The following is a 13,091-nucleotide window of genomic DNA, read 5'->3' as shown; positions in this document are numbered from 1 at the left end:
ACTTGCTTGGTTAAAGTCACACCGAGGTACTTTATATTATTTGGGTCTATTATGAAGGGTGTCATTTCCCTAATTTCTTTCTCGGCTTGTTTCTCTTTTGTATAGAGGAAGGCAACTGATTTATTTGAGTTAATTTTATACCCAGCCACTTTGCTGAAGTTGTTTATCAGCTTTAGTAGTTCTCTGGTGGAACTTTTGGGATCACTTAAATATACTATCATGTCATCTGCAAATAGTGATATTTTGACTTCTTCTTTTCTGATCTGTATCCCCTTGATCTCCTTTTGTTGTCTGATTGCTCTGGCTAGAACTTCAAGAACTATATTGAATAAGTAGGGAGAGAGTGGGCAGCCTTGTCTAGTCCCCGATTTTAGTGGGATTGCTTCAAGTTTCTCTCCATTTAGTTTAATGTTAGCAACTGGTTTGCTGTATATGGCTTTTACTATGTTTAGGTATGGGCCTTGAATTCCTATTCTTTCCAGGACTTTTATCATGAAGGGGTGTTGAATTTTGTCAAATGCTTTCTCAGCATCTAATGAAATGATCATGTGGTTTTGTTCTTTCAGTTTGTTTATATAATGGATCACGTTGATGGTTTTCCGTATATTAAACCATCCCTGCATGCCTGGGATGAAGCCTACTTGATCATGGTGGATGATTGTTTTGATGTGCTCTTGAATTCGGTTTGCCAGAATTTTATTGAGTATTTTTGCGTCGATATTCATAAGGGAAATTGGTCTGAAGTTCTCTTTCTTTGTTGTGTCTTTGTGTGGTTTAGGTATAAGAGTAATTGTGGCTTCGTAGAAGGAATTCGGTAGTGCTCCATCTGTTTCAATTTTGTGGAATAGTTTGGATAATATTGGTATGAGGTCTTCTATGAAGGTTTGATAGAATTCTGCACTAAACCCATCTGGACCTGGGCTCTTTTTGGTTGGGAGACCTTTAATGACTACTTCTATTTCCTTAGGAGTTATGGGGTTGTTTAACTGGTTTATCTGTTCCTGATTTAACTTCGATACCTGGTATCTGTCTAGGAAATTGTCGATTTCCTGAAGATTTTCAAATTTTGTTGAATATAGGTTTTTATAGTAAGATCTGATGATTTTTTGAATTTCCTCTGAATCTCTTGTTATGTCTCCCTTTTCATTTCTGATTTTGTTAATTTGGACGCACTCTCTGTGTCCTCTCGTTAGTCTGGCTAAGGGTTTATCTATCTTGTTGACTTTCTCAAAGAACCAACTTTTGGTTCTGTTGATTCTTTCTATGGTCCTTTTTGTTTCTACTTGGTTGATTTCAGCTCTGAGTTTGATTGTTTCCTGCCTTCTACTCCTCCTGGGTGTATTTGCTTCTTTTTGTTCTAGAGCTTTTAGGTGTGCTGTCAAGCTGCTGACATATGCTCTTTCCTGTTTCTTTCTGCAGGCACTCAGCGCTATGAGTTTTCCTCTTAGCACAGCTTTCATTGTGTCCCATAAGTTTGGGTATGTTGTATCTTCATTTTCATTAAATTCTAAAAAGTTTTTAATTTCTTTCTTTATTTCTTCCTTGACCAGGTTATCATTGAGTAGAGCATTGTTCAATTTCCACGTATATGTGGGCATTCTTCCCTTATTGTTATTGAAGACCAGTTTTAGGCCGTGGTGGTCCGATAGCACGCATGGGATTATTTCTATCTTTCTGTACCTGTTGAGGCCCGTTTTTTGACCAATTATATGGTCAATTTTGGAGAAAGTACCATGAGGAGCTGAGAAGAAGGTATATCCTTTTGCTTTAGGATAGAATGTTCTATAAATATCCGTTAAGTTCATTTGGCTCATGACTTCTCTTAGTCTGTCGACATCACTGTTTAATTTCTGTTTCCCTGATCTGTCCATTGATGAGCGTGGTGTGTTGAAATCTCCCACTATTATTGTGTGAGGTGCAATGTGTGTTTTGAGCTTTAGTAAGGTTTCTTTTACGTATGTAGGCGCCCTTGTATTTGGGGCATAGATATTTAGGATTGAGAGTTCATCTTGGTGGATTTTTCCTTTGATGAATATGAAGTGTCCTTCCTTATCTTTTTTGATGACTTTTAGTTGGAAATTGATTTTATTTGATATTAGAATGGCTACTCCAGCTTGCTTCTTCTGACCATTTGCTTGGATAGTTGTTTTCCAGCCTTTCACTCTGAGGTAGTATCTGTCTTTGTCTCTGAGGTGTGTTTCCTGTAAGCAGCAGAATGCAGGGTCCTCGTTGCGTATCCAGTTTGTTAATCTATGTCTTTTTATTGGGGAGTTGAGGCCATTGATATTGAGAGATATTAAGGAATAGTGATTATTGCTTCCCTTTATATTCATATTTGGATGTGAGGTTATGTTTGTGTGCTTTCATTCTCTTTGTTTTGTTGCCAAGACGATTAGTTTCTTGCTTCTTCTAGGGTATAGCTTGCCTCCTTATGTTGGGCTTTACCATTTATTATCCTTTGTAGTGCTGGATTTGTAGAAAGATATTGTGTAAATTTGGTTTTGTCATGGAATATCTTGGTTTCTCCATCAATGTTAATTGAGAGTTTTGCTGGATACAGTAACCTGGGCTGGCATTTGTGTTCTCTTAGGGTCTGTATGACATCAGTCCAGGATCTTCTGGCCTTCATAGTTTCTGGCGAGAAGTCTGGTGTGATTCTGATAGGTCTCCCTTTATATGTTACTTGACCTTTTTCCCTTACTGCTTTTAATATTCTTTCTTTATTTTGTGTGTTTGGTGTTTTGACAATTATGTGACGGGAGGAGTTTCTTTTCTGGTCCAATCTATTTGGAGTTCTGTAGGCTTCTTGTATGTCTATGGGTATCTCTTTTTTTAGGTTAGGGAAGTTTTCTTCTATGATTTTGTTGAAGATATTTACTGGTCCTTTGAGCTGGGAGTCTTCACTCTCTTCTATACCTATTATCCTTAGGTTTGATCTTCTCATTGAGTCCTGGATTTCCTGTATGTTTTGGACCAGTAGCTTTTTCCCGCTTTACATTATCTTTGACAGTTGAGTCAATGATTTCTATGGAATCTTCTGCTCCTGAGATTCTCTCTTCCATCTCTTGTATTCTGTTGGTGAAGCTTGTATCTACAGCTCCTTGTCTCTTCTTTTGGTTTTCTATATCCAAGGTTGTTTCCATGTGTTCTTTCTTGATTGCTTCTATTTCCATTTTTAATTCCTTCAACTGTTTGATTGTGTTTTCCTTGAATTCTTTCAGGGATTTTTGTGTCTCCTCTCTATGGGCTTCTACTTGTTTATTTATGTTTTCCTGGAATTCTTTCAGGGATTTTTGGGATTCTTTCAGGCATTTTTGCGATTCCTCTCTGTAGGCTTCTACTTGTTCTCTAAGGGAGTTCTTCATGTCTTTCTTGAAGTCCTCCAGCATCATGATCAAATATGATTTTGAAAATAGATCTTGCTTTTCTGGTGTGTTTGGATATTCCATGTTTGTTTTGATGGGAGAATTGGGCTCCGATGGTGCCATGTAGTCTTGGTTTCTGTTGCTTGGGTTCCTGCGCTTGCCTCTCGCCATCAGATTATCTCTAGTGTTACTTTGTTCTGCTATTTCTGACAGTGGCTAGACTGTCCTATAAGCCTGTGTGTCAGGAGTGCTGTAGACCTGTTTTCCTCTCTTTCAGTCAGTTATGGGGACAGAGTGTTCTGCTTTCGGGCGTGTAGTTTTTCCTCTCTACAGGTCTTCAGCTGTTCCTGTGGGCCTGTGTCTTGAGTTCACCAGGCAGCTTTCTTGCAGCAGAAAATTTGGTCTTACCTGTGGTCCCGAGGCTCAAGTTCGCTCGTGGGGTGCTGCCCACGGGCTCTCTGCAGCGGCAGCAACCAGGAAGACCTGTGCCGCCCCTTCCGGGAGCTTCAGTGCACCAGGGTTCCAGATGGTCTTTGGCTTTTTCCTCTGGCGTCCGAGATGTGTGTGTAGGGAGCAGTCTCTTCTGGTTTCCCAGGCTTGTCTGCCTCTCTGAAGGTTTAGTTAGCTCTCCCTCCCACGGGATTTGGGTGCAGAGAAATGTTTATCCGGTCTGTTTCTTTCAGGTTCAGGCGGTGTCTCAGGCAGGGGTCCTGCCGCTCCTGGGCCCTCCCCCACGGGAGCCCAGAGGCCTTATACAGTTTCCTCTTGGTCCAGGGATGTGGGCAGGGGTGAGCAGAGTTGGTGGTCTCTTCTGCTCTGCAGCCTCAGGAGTGCCCACCTGACCAGGCGGTTGGGTCTCTCTCTCACTGGGTCTGGGAGCAGAGAGCTGCTGCAGGCCGGGATCCGCGGGTGTGGGACTTCCGGTAAACACAGAACGTGCCCGGTCCAGAGAAATTCTGCTTCCGTGTGTCCCAAGCTCACCAGGCAGCTTTCTTGCAGCAGAAAATTTGGTCTTACCTGTGGTCCCGAGGCTCAGGTTCGCTCGTGGGGTGCTGCCCAGGGGCTCTCTGCAGCGGCAGCAACCAGGAAGACTTGTGCCGCCCCCGACAATTGATTTTTTACTGTACAAAATTGTCCCATGGAAAAACAGTGATATAATGAAATAATATATAGACTATAATAATTATTGTATTCAAGGTAGCCCATTGCCCTTTTAGGTTTTTTGGTTAGCAAGTCACATCATACAGGAAGGGATAGCTATTTTTATATCAATTATATATCATCACACAGAATCAAATTATGGCAAACCCCTTCCCTTGGCTTCATATTGAACTGCTGTATTCTTAAACTACCAACACAGAGATACCAACAGCTATAAAGTACACTTCTAATCTTTTTCTTTGGGAGTTTTATGATGAATTCAAGGCCTTGATCATGCTAGACATGTTTTCTACCTCTGGAATATATCTTCTGCCATCTATGCCTATCTATCTATCTATCTATCTATCTATCTATCTATCTATCCGTATCATCTATATCTAAATATTAGGCAATTCTTCCAAATTATTGTTATTCCTTAGTGTGTGTGTATATATATGTATATATGTGTATATTTACATATGTATGTTTATTTATATATTTATGTTAAATATAAATGTATATTTATATTTAAATATGTCTATCTTTAAATTTCAAGACAAGTTGAACTCATTGTAGAGTCCAGGCAGGCTTTGAACATATCATCTTCCTGTCTTAGCCTCCTAAATCACTAGGATTTTAGGCTTATATCATTAGGCCCAGTTCCTAGACACTTAAGTCATGGAATGTCCTTTAAAACTCACTGACAGGAACACCCATTCAGAGCCTGCCCCACATGTGGACCCTACATATACAGCCACCCAATTAGACAAGATGGATGAAGCAAAGAAGTGCAGACCGACAGGAGCCGGATGTAGATCGCTCCTGAGAGACACAGCCAGAATACAGCAAATACAGAGGCGAATGCCAGCAGCAAACCACTGAACTGAGAACAGGACCCCCGTTGAAGGAATCAGAGAAAGAACTGGAAGAGCTTGAAGGGGCTCGAGACCCCTTATGAACAACAATGCCAAGCAACCAGAGCTTCCAGGGACTAAGCCACTACCTAAAGACTATACATGGACTGACCCTGGACTCTGACCCCATAGGTAGCAATGAATATCCTAGTAAGAGCACCAGTGGAAGGGGAAGCCCTGGGTCCTGCTAAGACTGAACCCCCAGTGAACTAGACTATGGGGGGAGGGCGGCAATGGGGGGAGGGTTGGGAGGGGAACACCCATAAGGAAGGGGAGGGGGGAGGGGGATGTTTGCCCGGAAACCGGGAAAGGGAATAACACTCGAAATGTATATAAGAAATACTCAAGTTAATAAAAAAAAAACTCACTGACAATGATGGTGTTTGTGATGATGATGATGATGATGATGATGAGGAGGAGGAGGAGGAGGAGGAGGAGGAAGAGGAGGAAGAGGAGGAGAATAACCACCATCTGTGTGATTGTCTGCTAAAGAAAATGACCTGGGGGTTTTCCTAGGTCCTGCTTTGTCCCTAGAGTCAAATGACATGCTCACTCAACAGAGACTTCTCTGGACAACTGAAAGCTCATTAAAACTCATGTAGGATGAGCAAGTTAGATGGAAGAAGGTAACTAAGCAATAGAGAAAACATGAATGATATAATCCTCTCCTGAGGCCAAAGCCTGCTGGGACAGTTGTCTCAAATATAATGTAATCTCTGTTCTCCTCAGTTGGGCCATTCTTCTGGAAGGCCATCACTGGGTACCTTCCCCAGCAGCCCTTCTGTTTTCTCACCCAGAGGTGGGTGAGAAAGGGCTCAGAGATCCTGCAGAAATGGTTTCTTATTGCTTATTTTTTGAGTCAGTAGCCAAGGGCCTGATGACCTTAGGATGTTTAGAACAAATAAATATTGACATTTGTCTTTAGAATGAAACTTCAGAAGTTTCAAAGATGTGATGAGGTAGAGAGCTTTTGAGTGCTCAACATCATGTTATTACACTTTCCCTGAGTGTGCTAAATGGCTCTCTTAGGAGAAAACATCCCAGTATTAAAGGTACTACCCAGATTAAGAGCAACTGTAAACTCAGAGCTGCATTGAGCAAGAAGCTTTCACTCTATTATCTATGGATTAAGGAACAGACAAAGTAAGGAAATAGATGTTGTCCTCACAAGTGTGAACTTATCTTTCAGAGATGTCTGAAAAATGTTGACTCCCAGAGGAAAGTATCCTCTCTTGAGAAGTGTGCATCTATGGTATCCCACAGTGTCCATAAAGAAAATGGTGAAGAGCAGACAGGATCTGCTTTTGGCAGACTACACACAATGAAGTTCACTTAAAAACAGAATCATGAGACATCACACTGAAACGAACCCATGACAATTTGTGAAACAGGGAGATGGAATTCTTTTCTTAAGGTAGAATTACAGAGAGTCCCCAACTGTCAGTCTGTGCATCTAAATTGTATGAAGCCTGGGAATCCTTGTATAGTTCATAATACCTACTTTCTTGGCTATCCTGAGAAGTGGGTGGACTTCCATGCTGGCAACTAACAGAGAGGATCAGAAAATCATTCATTAGTGACACCTAGTGCACTTTAAAACTTCCCCAGGATTCAGTCAGATTAACTCAGGCTCATTAGCAAGTGTGATTATTCTGGGCAAAGAAGACCATCTTTGCACACTCAGCATGGGCCTGAGTGGGAGCTACTTCTGGTGATTATGAGGAAGGAGCCATATTTCCCAAGTCCACCTCCTTCCTCATTGTTCTCTTTTGGCAACAAAAGCCTTGCCAGGCAATAATCAGCTTTATTGACACACAAGCTATTTTGTCCTTTGGAGCAGATGCTGCATAGCGGGAGACCATCAGTCAAAGACAATTTTAAATACTTGAATCACACTACAGAATCATGAATTATTAACATGACTCCATGTTGAGATTCAGAGATGTAGAAATGAAAGGAAATACAGAAACGATAGAATGATTTAAATGGCAAAATGCCAGTGTTAATCACACACGAACAGAGGCTTAGTCCATAATGAGAAAGAGAGATTAGTGAAGGACCAAGTGTGAGGCTATGGGTTTGCCCCCTTACTTACAAAATCACACTTTCAAAACTCAGTCCCATGAAGGAGTTCCTGGCAACGATGTGGATGTTTATGTTATCTTGAATGTCTCTAAGAAGAGAGAGCAGACAAATTAGATGTTTGTGTGGGCTCCACCTGTGTAACCTTCCCACATTCAGTTTGCTGGCACCAAAGGATTGCAGCTGGAGTAACACTTTGATAGAGTTTTTGTTCAGAGAATAACAGCTCAAAGTTTGGGCAACAAATGGCCTGTTTATCTGTATTGTGTTAGTTCTTCCCAAAGAAGAAATTGCACAGCCTTAGGACCTTTTCTCTTTGGGAGAATTTAGAGGAAGTCACTGTATAGAGGTTCTTCTCAGTATAGCTCTTTATTAGCGTTGTTTCTACAGTTGGTCTCTGCTCAATAAGAAAGACAGAAGCTGACCTGGTGCCTATGGACAGACTTTCTACTCCTTTTATTTGTGGCTTCTTTTCCTTTCTCATTCTTTCAGTATTTTCTCTGAATGTGTGTATAGGTCAGAGGACAGTCTCAGGTCATTCTGAAGGTCCTGCTAACCTTTCTTTTGAGACACCATCTGCCACTGGCTTAGAAGTAGACTAGTAGACTAGGTTACCTCCTTAGTGCTGGAACTGTAAGCACGGTGGTACATGCTTGGATTTTAAAACGTAGGGGTTAGGGGCATCAAGCTCAGGCCCCTGTGCTTATAAATCAACCACACATCTGAGTTATCCTGTAGGTCTTTTTCGTTTTTCTTAAATATTGTTTTTTTCCATCCTTTTTTATTGAGCCACAGAAAAAAAATACTATTGACTTTTTTCTTTCCATGTTAAAAGATATTGAGAATTTTTTTCTGTTTGTTTACTTATACTTCTATCCCACTGACCTACTGGGTCTGGTGAAAATAGAACAGCACAAGTGCTAATAGCTGGAAACAACTCAAGAAGTCTAGAAGTTTCTCTCTATCCTACATCCTCAGTTGCTTATACCCCTCCTTACCCTCTCCTTGGGGTTGGTACAGAGTCTCACAGGTTCACTATCGGAAATAATGTTTGTCCTTTCCTTTCCTTCCATTCCTCCCTCTGCCACCCCTCTTTTTTCTTCTTTGTTCCTTCCTTCCTTTCTCTTTCTTTGTTTCCTTGTCTCTGACACACACACACACTCTCTCTCTCTCTTTCTTTCTTTCTTTCTTTCTTTCTTTCTTTCTTTCTTTCTTTCTTTCTTTCTTTCTTTCTTTCTTTCTTTCTTTCTTTCTTTCTGTGCTGGGACTCAAACCCAGATACTCATGCCTACTAGAAAAAATACTCTACTACTGAGCTGTCTCCAGCTTCACATAGTGTCTTTTCTCCTCTTAAATTCCATGTATCCTGGGGAAAGGGAAAACAGTTGTTACTAAAGCCTTAGTGTAGATCTTTCAGGTAGTTTCTCTGTGTAAGGAAAAGACAGGCACTCTAGGAATAAAGGGGAATGGTGAAGGAATCTGGGGTAGTTGCAGGGAGCCCCCAGGTAAGCACCGTGTATGCTAAGTATCTATGTAAAGAAAACTTGATGATTTGGTTCTAAGCTTGTTTGCTGATAGTAGTTACTGCAGAGCTGAACTTTGCCAGCCCCTCTTGCTGTTTGTCTTTCTCTCTCGGCTCTCACCGAGAGCCACATATTTGGAAAATGTACTGTAATGGATATTAAAGCCACAGAAAGCCACAGTAAGCTCGAAGGCATGGGCCAACCAAACATAGAGGAAACTTTGGGGAAGTGTGAACTAAGATAATCATTTTCTCTTTGTAAGCCTATCATCTCACACTTGTTGTGAAGATGGAGGGCTGTTTGACATCCTATTAATAAGAACTTACAGTAGAACCTTTTGGAGAGACTGGATCTTGTGAACAGCTGGCAAGTGCTTAATGCCTGTGTTGGATATTAACCTAGAGAGATTGAGACAAAGCGAGAGTGAGGAGAGATGAAGCTGTCATGTAAACATCTGTCAGAGCTAAAATTTCCGAGTTCAAAATACCAATTATGGACTGTCAAAAACAAAAACAAAAACACATAGCAGAGCTCTCACAATATAGATTATACTTTTATTATCTGCTTTTTTTTTTAAAGAAGCTAACCAGGATCTAGTCAGTTGTTGATTCTTCAGAGCAAAGAAATTTATGATTCTTTTTATAAGGCATTGATATTCTACTATCATTCATATGCTGTTTTATTTTTGAATATTAATAAGTTAGCAGCATTCAAAAGTGACTTACAATGAGAAAACATTTCCCTAGTGACTCCATTTCCCAGCCTTGGTGTACGCATTGGAAAACTAGTGTTTTCCCTTTCAAAGAAGTTCGTTTTGGGTTACAGTGTGAGACTGCATACTCTTTGACTTTAGGATATATAAGTATTCTAAAAAAGAGTCAATGAGAAAGTGGTTACTGTTGGTCGGAGATAAGTATTCATGAGTAAATAGTTTTAAAATCCCTACATCTGATGACAGCAGATCTGCCCTTGATCCTACTCAGTGTTCAGCTTCCTTGGGAATCAAAGTCTGAAAGTCTGTGATGAAGGCAGCTGATGACTACTGTAATGGACACTGTAGTTCAGCGCATCAGGAAACATGAAGCAGAGGAGGAGGAAACTAGTCAGCACAAGCATGAGTGATGGTGTTGGCCACCACTACTGGTGCAGTTTCTGTAATCTCCAGGACCTGATTTAGGAGATCTACAGCACATGTATCAGAGTTATTGTTCTGAAGGAATGGTATACAGGGAGGGAAGGGATTCATATTTCCAAATGGCCAAAGATAGTACCATGTTACAGATGCCCCAGTTCCAGCTTGGATATTTATGAAAACCCAGTGAGTTTTATGGGTATATCTTACCATAGCACAAACAGTTCTCTGGAGCAGAAAGCGAATAAGCGGAAAGTGTTAGAGTCCAGCTGCACCTTCATTAGGCCCATGGCATTTTGGTGGAGGTGGTTGCTAATTGTCTAGTGACACATGAGAACTATCAGGCACACCACTTTTTCAAATTTCCCTACTGTGAGTTGCTCGAAACCTTCTGCCATAACTCTGTGTCCATTTCCTCCTTCTGTGTCTGGCTTAGCTAAGCCATAATTGATCCTTGCCACTCCCATCCTGAAGAACCCTACTGACATACAGACCATTGCGAAGTACCAAAGCTCTGGAGTCAGTTTTGGTGTTTTGTTCCCCATGTCTTCATTCAGAGGGTCAGCAAATCTTATCTATGGAGTGTTGTAATGGTTCTCTGAGACTGTGTTTCCACTAGGCTCCTAACACTGCAAGTAAAACTCATTTCGATAACCTGTTCTTTAAATACTTCCAAAAAAATCTCCTGCTTTTTACTGGACTAATGGTTTTTCATATACTCTTTTGGGGGATTTGTTATGACATTAATTTTTCTTTAAAAATTAAAAGCAAGCTATGATGGCATGGGCCTGGAATCCCAGTATAATTGCAATTTATGACTAGGCAGGGTTCAACAGTGAAACCCTGCTTCAAAATTCATTTTCCATATAAAGGAATGATCATTTTGACACTAAGGTCAATGAGTAAAAGTAAGTGCATAGAGGCCTGTGGCCACAACCACAACCAGATACAATGCAATGCACTGCTTGGGTTCCCCTATGTTCCCACATTGCACTTAACCCCTTCCTAACCTCCAGCTATACATATTTCTGTAGCTATATATATTTTTTCTAAAGGATCACTTTTTCCAAAATAGAATCATAGAAATACCAACTTTTGAATCTGACTGGCTTTTAATACTTCCAAGATGTGAAACTCAGCATGATGTATTTGAAATCCACCCCCCTTGTTTTCTTTTTCAGTAGTTCCTTGTTTATGTTGCTAAATAGAATTTCTTCTTTGAGTGATTCACAATTTGTTTTTCTATTCCCAAGTTGAAGTTTTAGGGTTTTTTTTTTTTTGTGGAAAAAATATTGGTTAAATGTATTAATGTTCATATAACGTTATATGCGTATATCACACATACAAAAGGTGCTTTAAACATTTGTGTATAGTTGATGTTTGTTGAGCAAACATCTCTCTCTCTCTCTCTTTCTCTCTCTCTCTCTCTCTCACACACACACACACACACACACACACACGGGGGTGCATAGGCTTTTCTTTTTCTTGGGTAAATGTCTTGGACTGTGATTTCTAGGTCAGATGGCAAGCATATGTTTAAGTGGAAAACAGCTTAGTCATTTTTTTAAAAACAAGTGTACCATTTTGATTCAACCAGCAATGTGTGAGAGTGCTTGGTACTCTACATACTTTGGTTATTTAAAATGTGCATATATTCTTTTCATACCAAAGTAATACATGTATTTATTATGAGACTTGTGAAAAATCTACAGAGACACTTAAAGAAGAGAGTAAAAAATCACCTTATGGCCCAGCAATAGTGTCTGTTAGTATTTGATATGGGACGTTTCCATAAAATAGCATTCGCCATTGCTGTCCAATAACCCTGAGTCTACTCAGAGCTGCTGGGAGCTAAAGACCCATGATTCACTGCAATCCCCTTTCATCAGACCTAGCCTTCTCTATTTTTAGAGCTCTTCCCACGGTGTTCTTTCAGTACTCTGCTAATGAGACATCAGAGCAGCGACCATATTTAATATTTTCTGACAATCTTCCTCTGTGTGTCGGTTTGGAATGCAGCATGTGCTCATAAAATACTGGGTTAATTGCATGATGTTTCTCAAACATTTCTAGTTTCTGTCACCAGGAATAGATCAAAACTCTAATTTGGTTGATTTGCTTGTCAGGTATCACTACTATTTGGGGGTAATTAGTCTTAAACAGAGGCAGTGAGGTCCAGAGGCCAGAAATCACAGGAACCTGCATGCCAACTCTGGCATGAGCTGCATACAAGCCAGGTTATCCCTCCAGGCCAGAAAGTGTGTGGACTGTGGGCAGCATGGAAGAAATTCTATCAAAGATGTCTTTGCCATTTCACCTTCCCTTGGGCCAACCTTTACTCTAGCTGTTGCTATGGCAATAGGCTGCTGTTAGATTTAATGTGACAGATGCTTGCCTCAGCTGTGCTGAGTGGCTTTTCACTTTTTGTCCTGGCCTTCTAGGCCACTTTTATGATAGGTATGTTTAGAATCCTGTTGAGTCATTCTGAGGCCCTGACATATCCAGAAATGCTTGGAACTTAACACTGAAGTGCCTGGTTGATCTGGAGCACTGCTCCTCTTTGGTTTCATGAACAATTCTGAATATATTTTGCACTATATCTTACATGCATCTTACATGGATGAGCTCTAATTGTCTGTCTGTATACTACAGCATATAGGCTTGAACACAGTGGGTTGATAAAGCATTCTTATTGAAAATGAATGTTTTTTTTTTCCTTTTATAGTCCTCGATCTTTACCCTATGGGCTCCTGCGTACTCCTTGTGTCCTACCACTTAGTTACACCCTGAAGAGTTTTTTCCTTTATGTTTTAAGGTAGTGTCTCTCTAAGTTGCTCAGGCTGACTTTGTGTCATACAGTCTGTGGGACCGCTGGATGTGAAAGGTATCCTAGTTCCTGGTCCAGATAAGGTTGCAACATTGGTGACCTTGAAAA

General features: G+C 40.6%; 1 protein-coding gene across 1 annotated transcript in view; it reads right to left on the bottom strand.

Annotated features, from left to right (window-relative positions):
* The window catches only part of Fshr (follicle stimulating hormone receptor), a 209,196-nt gene that overhangs the window by 25,587 nt on the left and 170,518 nt on the right, over window positions 1-13,091 (bottom strand). The window contains 2 exon segments of the mRNA NM_199237.2: window positions 7,515-7,592; window positions 9,351-9,422. Of these exon segments, the coding sequence (NP_954707.1) occupies window positions 7,515-7,592; window positions 9,351-9,422 (150 nt within the window).

Source organism: Rattus norvegicus, chromosome 6 (genome assembly GCF_021556685.1).
Source record: "Rattus norvegicus strain SHRSP/BbbUtx chromosome 6, alternate assembly SHRSP_T2T, whole genome shotgun sequence".
Taxonomy (NCBI): domain Eukaryota; kingdom Metazoa; phylum Chordata; class Mammalia; order Rodentia; family Muridae; genus Rattus; species Rattus norvegicus.
The sequence above is the reverse complement of the archived record's forward strand: the minus strand, read 5'-3'. Positions and strand labels throughout refer to the sequence as shown.